The sequence below is a fragment of the Egretta garzetta genome, unplaced genomic scaffold (genome assembly GCF_000687185.1).
Source record: "Egretta garzetta isolate BGI_Z169 unplaced genomic scaffold, ASM68718v1 scaffold291, whole genome shotgun sequence".
In the NCBI taxonomy this organism is placed as follows: domain Eukaryota; kingdom Metazoa; phylum Chordata; class Aves; order Pelecaniformes; family Ardeidae; genus Egretta; species Egretta garzetta.
In genome coordinates, this window is record NW_009258783.1 from 2,068,877 (window position 1) to 2,081,883 (window position 13,007).

General features: G+C 46.7%; 1 protein-coding gene across 1 annotated transcript in view; it reads right to left on the minus strand.

The window, feature by feature from the left end:
• Window positions 1–1,127: 1,127 nt before the first annotated feature.
• Window positions 1,128–13,007, minus strand: part of LOC104135767 (phytanoyl-CoA dioxygenase, peroxisomal) — an 18,562-nt gene continuing 6,682 nt past the window's right edge. The window contains 8 exon segments of the mRNA XM_009649450.2: window positions 1,128–1,849; window positions 3,988–4,119; window positions 5,529–5,678; window positions 6,450–6,631; window positions 8,416–8,497; window positions 9,173–9,338; window positions 9,465–9,575; window positions 10,144–10,199. Coding sequence (XP_009647745.2) covers window positions 1,796–1,849; window positions 3,988–4,119; window positions 5,529–5,678; window positions 6,450–6,631; window positions 8,416–8,497; window positions 9,173–9,338; window positions 9,465–9,575; window positions 10,144–10,199 — 933 coding nt within the window. The 3' untranslated portion in view covers window positions 1,128–1,795.

Consider the following 13,007-nt stretch of genomic DNA (forward strand, 5'->3'; position numbering starts at 1 on the left):
CCTCTACTCTGCTCTGGTGAGACCTCACTTGGAGCCCTGCATCCAGCTCTGGGGCCCTTGGCACAAGAAGGACATGGAACTGTTGGAGCAGGTCCAGAGGAGGGCTACAAAAATGATCTGAGGGCTGGAGCACCTCTCCTATGAGGACAGGCTGAGAGAGTTGGGCTTGTTCAGCCTGGAGAAGAGAAGGTTGTGGGGAGACCTGATTACGGCCTTTCAGTACCTAAAGGGGGCCTATAGGAAAGATGGGGAAAATCTTTTTAGTAGGGCCAGCTGTGACAGGACAAGGGGTAATGGTTTTAAACTCAACCAGGGTAGGTTTAGACTGGATCTAAGGAAGAAATTCTTTACAATTCTTTACACAAAACTCTGGAACGGGTTGCCCAGAGAGGTGGTGGAGGCCCCATCCCTGGAAACATTCAAGGCCAGGTTGGATGGGGCTCTGAGCAACCTGATCAGTTCAAGATGTCCCTGCTCCCTGCAGGGGGGTTGGACTAGATGACCTCTAAAGGTCCCTTCCAACCCAAAGCACTCGATGATTCTATGATTCAGTCCACCATTGAGCCTTGTGGGTTGAGGACAGGACTGTACCTGATCTCCTGTCTCACCTGTGTGACCTCCTGAGCCACAAAGTAACAGAGCAGGATCCACAAGAGTCCATCAATGCAGGCTTTGGTGCTGGTTTGGCACCTTCTTCGGATGGAAGGAGGGAGTGGAAAAGAGCTGAGGATCGCTGTTTTGCACTGGGGTATTCAACGACGCACCCACCACCAGAATTTCTGAGCGGCAGAAATAATACAAGGCAGCCCTCAAACACAGTTTGCTCTAATTTAATCTGTATTTAAAAAAACAGATTCTTAAAGTAAAAGAGTCTTTCAGAAAGCAAGGAAAAACATTGTGAAAGATGAGAGGATCATTTCAGTGCACATCACCCCACCCTGCCACCACTGCACCCTGAGGAGCATCCAACCTCCTCCCCAACCTGGCACGACCAAAGACATCTTTTCCCAGACCCACCAGACTCGGAGGACGACTCCGTCATTTCACACAGCCTTGGGTGGGTTGTGCAAGGGCAGCAGGAGCCTGGTTTGCTGGCCTGGTCAGCCACATATTTCATTTGAGCTAGCTCTGCGCGGTAAGATATGATGCCACACCAGGTCATGTTTGAGGAACTCTGCTAGCAATCATGTTCCAGCCCATCAACCCCACTTTTTTACGTGAGTGGTTGCTGCTTCCCCTTCATCCAGTTCCTTACACCGTTGATTCTGCTGGTACCAACATTCTCATCTTCATCAGCTGTACTAATGACTTCCCATGTGAGCTCATGCTGACGGCTTGCATGAAACTCAATTCATTCTATTTGTTTTGCGTAGAAAAGGAAGTTGAAAATGTTAAAAAACATACCCTTGCTTAAATTCTTGCATAAAATCTTACGTTAGTATAAGATCATTCCAAAAGTACGTCATGTGAGAAACTTCTAAAAAACAAGAATGAAAACACCAAGAAAATCAAAGTGTTCTTTCACGACCTTAATTCCTCAGTTGTCTACGATAACCACAGCAAATCTCTCTTTTTCTAAATTAGGTTTTCTTTGTCATACATCAGCTGCTCAGCCTCAGTGCAATTATTTTGTATTAGCATAAAATGATTTTGCAATGCAGCATTTGGCTAAGTTGTCGATACAGAGGTCAACGCAGCACCCATAACTCCGCCTGCCGAGGCAGAGCCTGCACTCTTCGATCAGGGAAGCTCATTCTCAGGCATGTGTTTTCCATCCTGCTCTTCAGAGGTTGTTCTACAGGTTAATTCTTTCCCCTTGCACAAGCCGTGCTCGGAAGTTCCAAATATCCTTCAAAACAAAAATGAGACAAAGGAAAAATCCTTAAAAGCCAGCAAAAGCAGTGACCAGGATTCCACTTTACAGAGATGGGAATAGATTGAGCATTCTCAGCTTAGTTACCTACCCATAAAAACATACCAAAACACTGACTGAATATTCTTTCAAATCCTAAATATCAAGAACAAAAATGCAGCCCTGACTAAGAAGGAGATGCAATCTCCACCCCCAGAAGATGGGTTGTTTGCAGGTGGGACATGGGCTGCAAGATGCCCATGGTTCAATTCTGGAAGGCGGCAGAAGAGGGAACATGAGCAGCACAGAGAACATTACCCTTGCAAGAAGTCACCCTCGCCTGCTTGTGCACACAAGTGCCTCCCTTGTGCGCCTTTGGGTGACCAAAAAGCTCACCAAGAGACAACACCTTGCCCATGAGCACACGATATTCCTTTGTGCAGCAGAAAACACCAGGAAATAAGGGGGGTGAATGCAAGCCCTTAGCCAGAAATCAGGTGCTGGACAGGCATTGCCACAGACTGGAAAGCAAAGACGACCACCACTATTTGCTTCATGGAGTCTTGGGCAAGCTCCTACCTCCGTTGCCCTGTGTGAGGATTACTTAGTTCTTATCATTAATCTTGTGAAGGTGAAATATAAGAGCTGGGCACTCCTCTGGGAGAAAGCTCCAACTCTGGTTAAAAAAAAAGCTTAAATCTACATGAAAACACACAGGCTCGTCTGAGGCTTGTATGGGGCACGCACTCATTTCCACTCACAAGAAGGAGAGAGCCTCACCACGCGTCACTACAGATTTCACCATCCCTAAATAACTCCAGGAATCAAAAGTCAAGCAAGCTGTAACTTTACAGACAGCATGTAAGATCAGTCTTGCAAAACACAGCTGGGCACCCCACTGTACCCAGGAACACTGCGGGAAAAAACAAAACAAAGCAAAGCAAAGCAAAACAAAACAAAACAAAAACCTCAAAGGTTAAAAATAAAAGTCCTCCAGAATGCCCGAGATATTATAATATCTGTAAAATACATAAATTTTAAAAGAAAATTGCTGCCTATTACATCTAGGCTTTACTGCCTTGATACTGGCTATGCACATGTTTGGGAACTGCTGCAGATTACGAAATTCAGAACATTTCCAACCCAGTAACAAGGTTTATTTTTCCTTCAGTGGCTGAATCCCTGAAGAATTTAGATTTGCTTTCTGTTTTACACAATGGTTTCAGTTATTCAGCAAGAGTCCATTACCCCCATGTTTTTTCTGAGGCAGATGTCGCTGCTGACATACCTGCTGTAGCCTCAAGTCTAAGCAATTGATGTGGAATTATATTTAACCAAAAAAATTCAGTCTGCTCTTGCCGTCAGATGTGGCTACTCGCTTTAAAAGGAAAATCCGCCTGCCATTAGGAGGGGAGACTATAAGAACTGTGGACTTAAAAGCTGTGGGGAAGCACCAAATTTATTGCACCCGCTCACAGTTGTGAATTCAGGGCAAGAGATGACCACATCTTCCTAGTTATGTCATGTGGTCCAAATATAACTGCAAAGAACTCTGGTTCAGACACATTCCCCACAACAACCATGAACTAGGAGATGCAGTAAAGGGCAAAGCTTGCACAGACTTCACCCTATTCCTGCCTTGCCATGTTAGCCCTCCCCAGTGGGCTACCCAGCGGGGCGAAGTCTAGACCCCCTTGAATGCTGTGAGCAGCCTCAGAGCTGAGCCATCACGACAGCAGAGTCCGTGGCTCCTCCTCTTATGCTACAGCATCAGTTGCAATCGCATAACAAAGCGCTGGTCTAACCTCCACCAGCTCAGCCGGCACTGGAAGGGATGAAGGCGTGTTCACAAAATGCATTTTGGCAAGCAAAACTGGAGGAGGAACTTCTAGAGCTCAAGGGATGTGAAGGGGCTGCCCAGAGAGCAAGGCCACTTCTCCAGCATAGCAAGAAGCAGCTTTATGAGCAAAAAGCCTGCTGGTCATCTTCTGAAAATCAGGTCTTTTATTCTGCCAAGCAGAGGTGCTTGATCTGCCAAACTGGGCATAGCAAAAAGCACAAATCCATCACACGAGAGAGACTTAGGAAAGGGAACTGACCTGGACCATAACAAAGGGCATATAGCCAAGTCTTACCCTGAGTTCCACGGAAGTCGCGTTGTATTTCTTGTGAACCATTTCTACCAATTCTTTCTCCAGGTGCTCTTGAATCGTGTTCTTGACGTCAATGTAGTAGCACTCCGAGCTGGCAAAGTGACAGCTTATACTCTGTGTGGGGAGGTTGGGCATCACTCACTACCACATTGATAACAAATGACCAGTGGAAAAAAACCTGATGCGTCCCAGATTGTGGACACCTCCACCCCTTCCTTACAGATCACGTCGGCAAATTCATTCCTCCTTTCCGAGCACTGCTGCTTTCCTGAGAGTGTCCCCTTGGAGAAATACCCTTGCTGGCTGAGGTGCTCTTCTTCCTTCCCTTCTCTCCCAAATGCTCCCCCAGCATGAACTGCACTACTTGCTCTCAGAATATCAGCAACTAGGGTGGGAATAGGGGAAGTCAGGGTTGGAGCAGACCTGTGTGCTCGGTAGGGGTTCATACTTTCTGCACCCAGTCACATCAATCCACTTATTTTGTAATCAGTCTTTGCTTAAGCAGAGTCTGGAGGTAATAAATGGAAATGCCCCACCAGAAAAGGCTGTTCCATCATTACACGAGCTATGCCAGCTGCAAGCGGGATCATGACAGATCTCCAAGGGTGCTGGACCATAACCATAACTGGCTCAGAGAGCTCCAGGATACTCACTGATTTACCCCAAAGGCAGACAAATGTTGGGATTTTGGCACAGTTTGAGGAAGCTCTTGTGTTTCTCTGGGATACTAAACAGGACTATTACTCCACTTGCCCGGAAAGAGCCAGCAGATGACACTGCTGGTACCTGGTGTCCTCTCTGCTTTCAGGATTGCAGGAGGAAGGAATTCCACACCAGTAAACTGCTATTGGGGCTGAAAGAATGGGCCGTGTAGGAGTTGATTCAGGAAAAACGAAATAAAAATAGAGCAGCCTGTGTTGCAGCACATGAGGGGAAATAGCTGCATTGCTACTAGTGGCTACAGTTCCCTTACAGGCCTGGATGAAGCCACTTCTGAGAAAGGATCAGGTCTCCAAAGGAGGAGACTTTTGCCCATTTCAGTTAAATAATCATGATGCAAAACAAATAGGTGATGTGTAATTAAAATTTTAATGGAGAAATGGGTCATGTTATCATATAAATAAATATTGTTTATTGGATGATGGAGGCTCCTGCTATCCAGAGATGTGATACCAAGAAGGCAGGAGGCAGAAAGTTAGAGAAGTTCCTGATATTTGGGACAGCTGAAAGGGAACTATTGGAAAAGCAAATACAGCCTGCCAGGCTTCAAACATAGGTTCAGCATCTAATTTCTACTCCTGCTGTGTTTTTCTCAAGCAGCCCTACAGTATGGTCTTCTCCCAAAAGGCAGAGATGTTTAAAAAAAAAATAAATAAAAAGGAGAGCGTAAAAGTGTAGTAGGAAGCTAAAAACTCATTAAAAAGTTCATCCACATATTCATGAGCTTGGAAAGTGGGACGGTAGTTTGAACAGTTTTAACGAATCAAAAATATCAAAAGCTGTATCAAAAGATGGTTTCCTACCTTTCGGAAACCTGATGTCTTGTTTATCCCAGAGCCATGAATGAGCAGGGGATGGAAGAACACCGTGTCTCCCTTCTCCATGACAACGTGAACCTTGGGACGCTTCTCATCCTCATCAAGCAGGCCATGGAAAAGTTTGTTGGTTTTACCCTGGAAAAAAAGGCTGAGCTGAAATCACTTGGTTACAATTAGAGCAAGTGCCGATTCTCAGTGTGAGGGGCAGCAGGGACAGCTTCTGATCTGCTTTTCTGGGGCAGTGTATTCAGCATGCCCAACTAAGAGCCTGCCCACTTGCCTACAAGTCTTCCTACTTCCAGCCTGAGGTACAGCAAAGCAATGCTTCTTCTATTTTCTGAAGCGGGGTTCAGACAATTAAGAACACTTCTCAGCTGGAGAGAACAGAGAAGAGCACTGGGGAATCCCACAAGTGTGGCCTGATGCCACCGCTGGGGTCCAGCCTTCTGCTCCCGGTATAACAGTTGCCAACACCGGGCCAGGTCAGGTAACATCCATTCTTAAGAGCAAGACACCACTTGATATTTAATTGCATCCAGTTGTTTACTATCCAATTTCTCCTCTTTGGGACGGTACACAAGAACAAGTTCACAAGAGGAGAGAGCGTCCTCAGACTTGGCAAGGGCAGTGGAAAAGAGTTGCATGTGTTTATGCTATTACAGCACAACGTGCTGAATAATTTCTAGGTGAAGGTGGGAACAGAGGCAAATCTACCCAAGTTACATGGGGTGAGGCCAACCAAGCAACTCTCTCCTGAAGCAACAAGTCAGTGTTTGCATAAAAAGAAAAACCATCACTGAAGAACTTCAGCTTTGACCTGCGCATCATCCCTCCACGGTGAGCCCTCTGCGGCCAAAGTGTGGTCCCCTCATGTACGCCCTTCCCAAGCCCCTCGTGCTGCTCTACCTCCCACTTTGGATAGCCGTGAGGCTTCAGGGCCTCCTTGTGCGTCCCTGGCTGCACAACCAGGCAGCCGTTGTCCTGGTCAGCCCTCTCCATGGCGGTCCAGGAGCACACGATGAGGTCCGCAGGCCGGAAGGGGAAATAGTGCAAGTCCTGATGCATGGGGTGGAGAAAAGTCTGTACATCTGCAACACAGATTCAAAACCTTCAACCTCATCAAACATGACACAGCCTTTTCCTTCCCATTAAACCATTGCACTTGCTGCAACACGTGCTACGAAGCTGCTGCTTGCCACAGGAGAGACTTTGTGTACTCGGTGTCTGCTCTAGCCCACCACTGACTTGGAAGCCAAATGGGTTAGCTTACACCCCATTCCAAGATGAACCAAGAGTGCAATGGTGGCTCTTGGGTCAGCAATGGCACAGAGACACAGCGAATGCCAGGAGGCTGCCTGGCTGTGCAGACCCTCAGAAGACTCCTTTTGCTGGCCTTCACCACCAGCCACTCCCTGCCAAGTGTTCACCATTCACTTTGGCTGCTCTCCAGTTTTGTGAACTTCAGCAAGCATGGTGTTGCACAAACCTTTCCCAATGCATTGACTTTCAAACAGCCGGGCTGTCTGTAGTCGTTTGTTCTATCGCTGTGTTGCAAGCAGAATCAACCCTGTCTGTGCTGCACCCAACATATGTTTATTTAGCCTCCTTTGTTAAAAAATAAAATCTCAATTTACAGACAGCAGCCTTCCCAGACAGTCCACCCAGCACTCTGTTAGCCTTCACCCTAGAGGCTTTTTTCCATGAAATCTAAACAAAAATAAATATTTCTGAAGTTCTGTTTCTTACTTCTTTTCCCACTATGGAAATGGAAACATATCATCCACACCAAACCAGCTTTTCTATATTATTTATAGATTTATTTTGCCATTGAGTTTAATCCTCAAATAAATATAGTTAGGATGTTTCTAGTTGCCTCATTTGCCGTATTATTTAGACTTTGGTCAGCCTTGAAAACTCTCCTGAGACCTGCACCTCTCCTAAAGTACTTCTCAAAGCTATTGAATGGGGACCTTGCAAATACGGAGCAGCTTCCCATTTCTTGTCCATTATCGTTTTGGTTTTACTTTAAGAACGTATAGTCTCCTGTTGAATTCCCAAACCAAAATGACACGGCTTTCTGTGGAGCCTTTAAGACAACAAGTGGCAATGAGTTGAACAAGCTCCGTATTTTAATAACTCAGTGTACCATGTATCTGCTCAGAAGCTGCACACCTGAGAATAAGAAACATAGCTCAGGTCTCAACTACACTAAACTGAAACAGCTTGTGCAGAGTCAAAGCTACTTTGAAAAACTAATATGGTTAGTCCGGTTCTCTTCCTCTCTCCCTGCCCATCACCCTTGTATAAATTACAATCTCAATTTCCAGCAGCCGGAGCCAAAGCCAGGCTTCAAAATCCTTCTTTCGGCACCTATTCAAGCATCTTCATTTCAAAGCCCTGAGCGTGCCACAACTGTCGGTGAGGTCAGGAACGCGCAAACGCCAAGCAAAGGATGATCTCTGTATTTGTTGCCTTTAGGCAGCTCCACAAAGGTACTAGTTTTCAACATGTTTGAAAAGTTGAGCTTAAAAAGCATGTGATGCTTTAAACCCTGGGCCTTTACGCAAGTGCGGCTCGCTGAATAGGGAGCTCGCTTGCCCACTTTGAACACGTGAGTGGTGCAGCCAAGACAACCACCGTCTCCAGCAAAAATACATCCACTGAACATTGAAAGACCAGAAATGTTATCTCATTAAGCCAAGGTTGAAAACAAACTATTACCAAATTGGCCTTGTAAATTTTCAAAGTTATTCATTTTTAATTTGTATCAATTTTTTTCAAAGAGCTTTTCTAAAACACTAAGTTTAGTTTTGGCCAGATAGACAGCATGCACACAAGTTCTCTATTTTCCTCTTATCCAAGTTTTCCTTACCGGAATCTGGAAGTTTGTTTATCAGCATGGTGTGCATTGCCATGATGTTTGGCCCTGTGAAGCACTCAACGTATCTGAGGACCTACAGGGAAGAAAACATTAGAAAAAAATATTAGAAACATGAAAGACAAGAGGAAAGGTTGCTGAGGAAGCACTGGGACCTGGATGCTTGGCTGAGGACTGGGGTATGGGAGGAGGCGGTCGGGGTGGAGGGATGCAGGACAGGAGGTGGGATCCAGCATGGCACACATGGTGGAAGGAGGCCAAGACAGAAGATGGTGCAGCAAACTGCTGGGAGGGGTTGAAAAGGTGGAGAGGGTCAAACTTCCACAAAGGTTCGGCTGTCTGCCACAAAATGAATATTGGCTACAAAGCTGGACCTGCTCAGAGAGCAGTTGCTTTTCCTGGGAAAAAGACATTCAGAAAACATTGCTGGCCTGTCCTACTAGCCCGACACAGTTTGGGCTGGTCACATTCCTGACTGGCTCACCTACCACCGGAGCAGAGGAGCACTGCTTTAAGTCTTCTGCCCTGACCGCCAACCATCCCGTGTTCATGACAAACACTCTTAAAAGATGGCTTGGTATTCCTGCCTGACATATATACTCATGGCAGTGACCTACAGGGGCTCTAAGGGATAAAGGATATGGCGTTAGCAGAACCAAAAAAAGCTTCTTTGCATGGGCATTAAAGCATAGATACATTCATACAGGCTTTTCCACCACAATCCCCCTTTTTGCTGTTTTGTTTATTTTACCTCTGGCAGAGTACAGTATCTGAACAACTCTTTGTCTTCCTGGAAGTCCTGCACTTTATTAACAACATTTTCAGACTGACCATACTGGGATCTCAGGGACTCGTCTTTCATAATCATAGCTCCCGGTACATTCACCTCTTTTTTACAGATCCTCACAAACTCCTTCCTGCAAAGCAGAGGGAACATCTGTGTTGGAAGAGTCCAGCTTCATCCAGCCTCCCAGAGCTCCCTTGGGATGCTGCTGCACACAGGACCCGCCCCCCCCCAGCACCTCAAGCAAAGCTCCCCATACCTGAAGCGCTCAATGTCTTCATCAGAAACGAGCTTCCTAATGAGCAGATACCCATTGTCTTCATAGAACTGCCTTTGCTCTGTGGTGAGGACATCGTTGTCCAGGGTATAGCTGCGATGCAGAGGAGAAACACGTCAGTAGGGCTGGGCAGAGCAACGGGAGCAGCGTTGGCAGGACCTGGCAGGAGGACGGTGCCATGCTGGGGATCAGTGGCTGCTGGGGAGAATCGGGGAGAAACCCTCCCCACTTGCATGTCCACCTCGGCTCTGCAGGTGTGCAGTGTTTCCCGTGCCCCAGCAGCGCCAGCGTGGTGTGTCCATGGCTGTGCAGCCACCCACTCCTTCCTCAGCAGACTTCAAAGCATCCCCCTCCTGCCCTCCCAAAGGGCAGAAGCGAGCAGGAAAGCTGGGATCGGTCCTCAGCAGCTTTACTCTCAACAGAGATACTGAAGAACACGAGAATAATCTCTGCAGTCAAATTATCCACTCCGACATTTTCAAGATGCATGGTTAAGCTTTTTTGTTAAACTACAGATAAACAAAGGAGAACACACCCTTGCAAAATGAAAGGCTACACAATGGCTGGTGATTAACACGTGTGCTAGGGTGGAAAAACAAATTAGAGTTTTGCAGGTTGTTTTTTTTTTTTTTATCTCTACAAAGGTAGAGATACAGCTTACCGAAACCTCCCCAGCTGAGGAACAACACTAACTTGGGCTGAAGTAGGAACGCTTGTCTGGGATGGAAATTAAGGAATATACACTCAAGCACAATAGAGTAGAAGAACATCTATACACATGCGTCCTGAATCCTACAATGCATTTAATCTTAAAGATAAGCACTGTCCTGGACAGTCAGTCCATGTTCTTGTTTATATTGCTTCTAAAAATATCTTTCCCACCTTTGGAGTAGTACATCTGGCAGAGAAGTATAAAATAACAACATAGTACAGTACAAAGCACCTGAGACTCCAGAGTAGTCCATGGGCCTCAATTCATCTCCCAGAACATCAAGATGCTCAATGAGATGCTCGGTGGAGATGTTTACTTGCCCAATTTCCCTCCCTATGCTCCAGAGAGCAGCGAAACCTACCCAAAACCTTCATTGCCTCCTGGAGATGCTTCTCCATCTCTCCCCTCCTAACACTGGTGTGTCAAGTTTGGAGCCAGAAGTCATATGGGGTGAACCTGGGTCTTCACATTCCCATGCGGTGGTGTAAACCCTCACCATCTCTTCACTTACTGCAGAGATTAGGTCTGCCCCAAACTTGATAGGGAAAGCATGAAGAAAGGAGAGCTATGGGCTTGTCCTCCACCTCAACTCCTTTCTACAGGTTTAAATAAACACAGTTGTGTTGTCCTATGCAGAGAGAGGCGTTCTCATCCACAGCGTAATTAAACCCCACTCACTAATGAAGCCTCACAAAAAATTTGTACATAGTATTGAAGCATCACCTAGGGGCAAGGACAAAAAAAAGAACATTTTCATGCAGATCTCTGGGTCTGCAGATGCATGTTTGGAGACCCCTGTGCTTCGGGGTTTTATGTAAACTAAAGACTTTACTGCTCATCACTCCCTTTTAAATGTGCCATAAAAGCATGCACACTTCTGGAATAAGAAATAGGTTTCACCACAACAGTTGTGTCTAATGGTCCCTATACCAGGAAGCTTAAACTTTGGCTGATCAAGAGTCAAGTACAGTGGGAGAGGAAACATGACACATGGACAGGCATGTAGCAAAAATTGTAAGGATGAAAAGGTGCTGAGAACTGGATGGAAGAGAGTGGGAAGGAAAAGGACATGGGGAAACCAGGTGGAAACCATCACATCAGGTCCTAGAGCAAGGGATTCCACAACTGAGGGCCCTACTGCTCCACACACATTTCAGGTCCATTTTCAGTGCAAATGAGAATCCTCGCCATTCAGGCTCCTAAATGTCCAGAGACAGCTGATGGAGACACAGGCCAATGGCTGAACCCCAGCTGTGAAGCCCTCCTCAGCACACCTCCACCTCCCAGAACGGGGGGACAGCAAGTCCCCCAACAGACAAGTCCACCAAGAGCTGAACCCCATTTGAACACCTTCCTTTGCAGTGCCTCTTCCTGCCACCTTGCAATGCTCAAAGGACACGTTTGGGTTCCTTGGACAAGTCAAAAAAAGAGGCACCCAGGTTGGGAAGGAGCTGCCACCTCCAGCTGTTTATTTTGGTGAAGATGTGGAGTATCTGAACCTTTCCCTTCCCCTCACACACCCCCTTTTGGGAATAACGTATTCACAGACACGTTAGCCAGCCAAGCAGGCAATATGATCCTTTTGCAGAGTCCAAAGCAGGCACAGCAAGGTTCAAGATCCCCAGGAGCTTTTCTAAAGCATCTCCCTTCAGAGTCTCAAGGGGTGGTGCAAGCTCCTGCATATCTAAGACAAGGACAATAAACTTGTGTAGTTCTCTTCGAAACCATCTCACAGACACCTGGTGAGATGGTCCTGGCCTGACAGCCAGCACTCTGCCAGCACCATCAGGGTTTGACCAGAAGCAGCCAAACACCCAGATCACTCCAGTGAGGCAGCTGCTTTCTGCATCTCCCCCGTTTTCCTGCATTTTGAGGAAACCTTCACTGCTACAGTTGGTGTGCTGTTCTTTTTCCAGTGTCCCAAACCAGGCAGCACCCAGAGTGAATTCACAGCTGTGGGAATGGAGGTCTTCTACAGGCACTTGTGAATGAGGCTTTTTCTTGAACTTAAACTGGCTGCTGCCATAAAAAAAAATAAAAAATGTTTCTATAAATACATTAGCAACAAAAAGAGGGCTAAGGAGAATCTCCATCCTTTACTGGATGTGGGAGGAAGGACAAAGGATGGGGAAAAGGCTGAGGTACTTAACGCCTTCTTTGCCTCAGTCTTTTAATAGAAGAACAGTTGTTCTTGGGGCACCCAGCCTCCTGAGCTGGAAGACAGGGTTGGGGAACAGAATGAAGCCCCCATAATCCAAGGGGAAATGGTTAGCGGACTGCTACACCACTTAGACACACACAGGACTATGGGGCAGGATGGGATCCACCCAAGGGTGCTGAGGGAGCTGGCAGAAGTGCTCACCAAGCAACTTTCAATCCTTTATCAGCACTCCTGGCTAACCAGGGAGATTCCAGTTGACTGGAAGTTAGCAAGTGTGACGCCCATCTGCAAGAAGGACTGGAAGGAGGATCCGGGGAACTACAGGCCTGCCAGTCTGACCTTGATGTGGGAAGATCATCTTGAGTGCCATCACACAGCACATCCAGGACAACCAGAAGATCAGGCCCAGTCAACATGGGTTTGTGAAAGGCAGATCCTGCTTGACTAACCTGATCTCCTTCTATGACAAGGTGACCCACTTAGTGGATGAGGGAAAGGTTGTGGATGTTGCCTACTGAAACTTTAGCCTTTCCCACAGCATCCTCCTGGAGAAACTGGCTGATCATGGCTTGGACGAGTGTAGACTTTGCTGGGTAAAAAAACTGGCTGGATGGTTATGCCCAAAGAGTGGTGGTGAATGGAGTTAAATCCA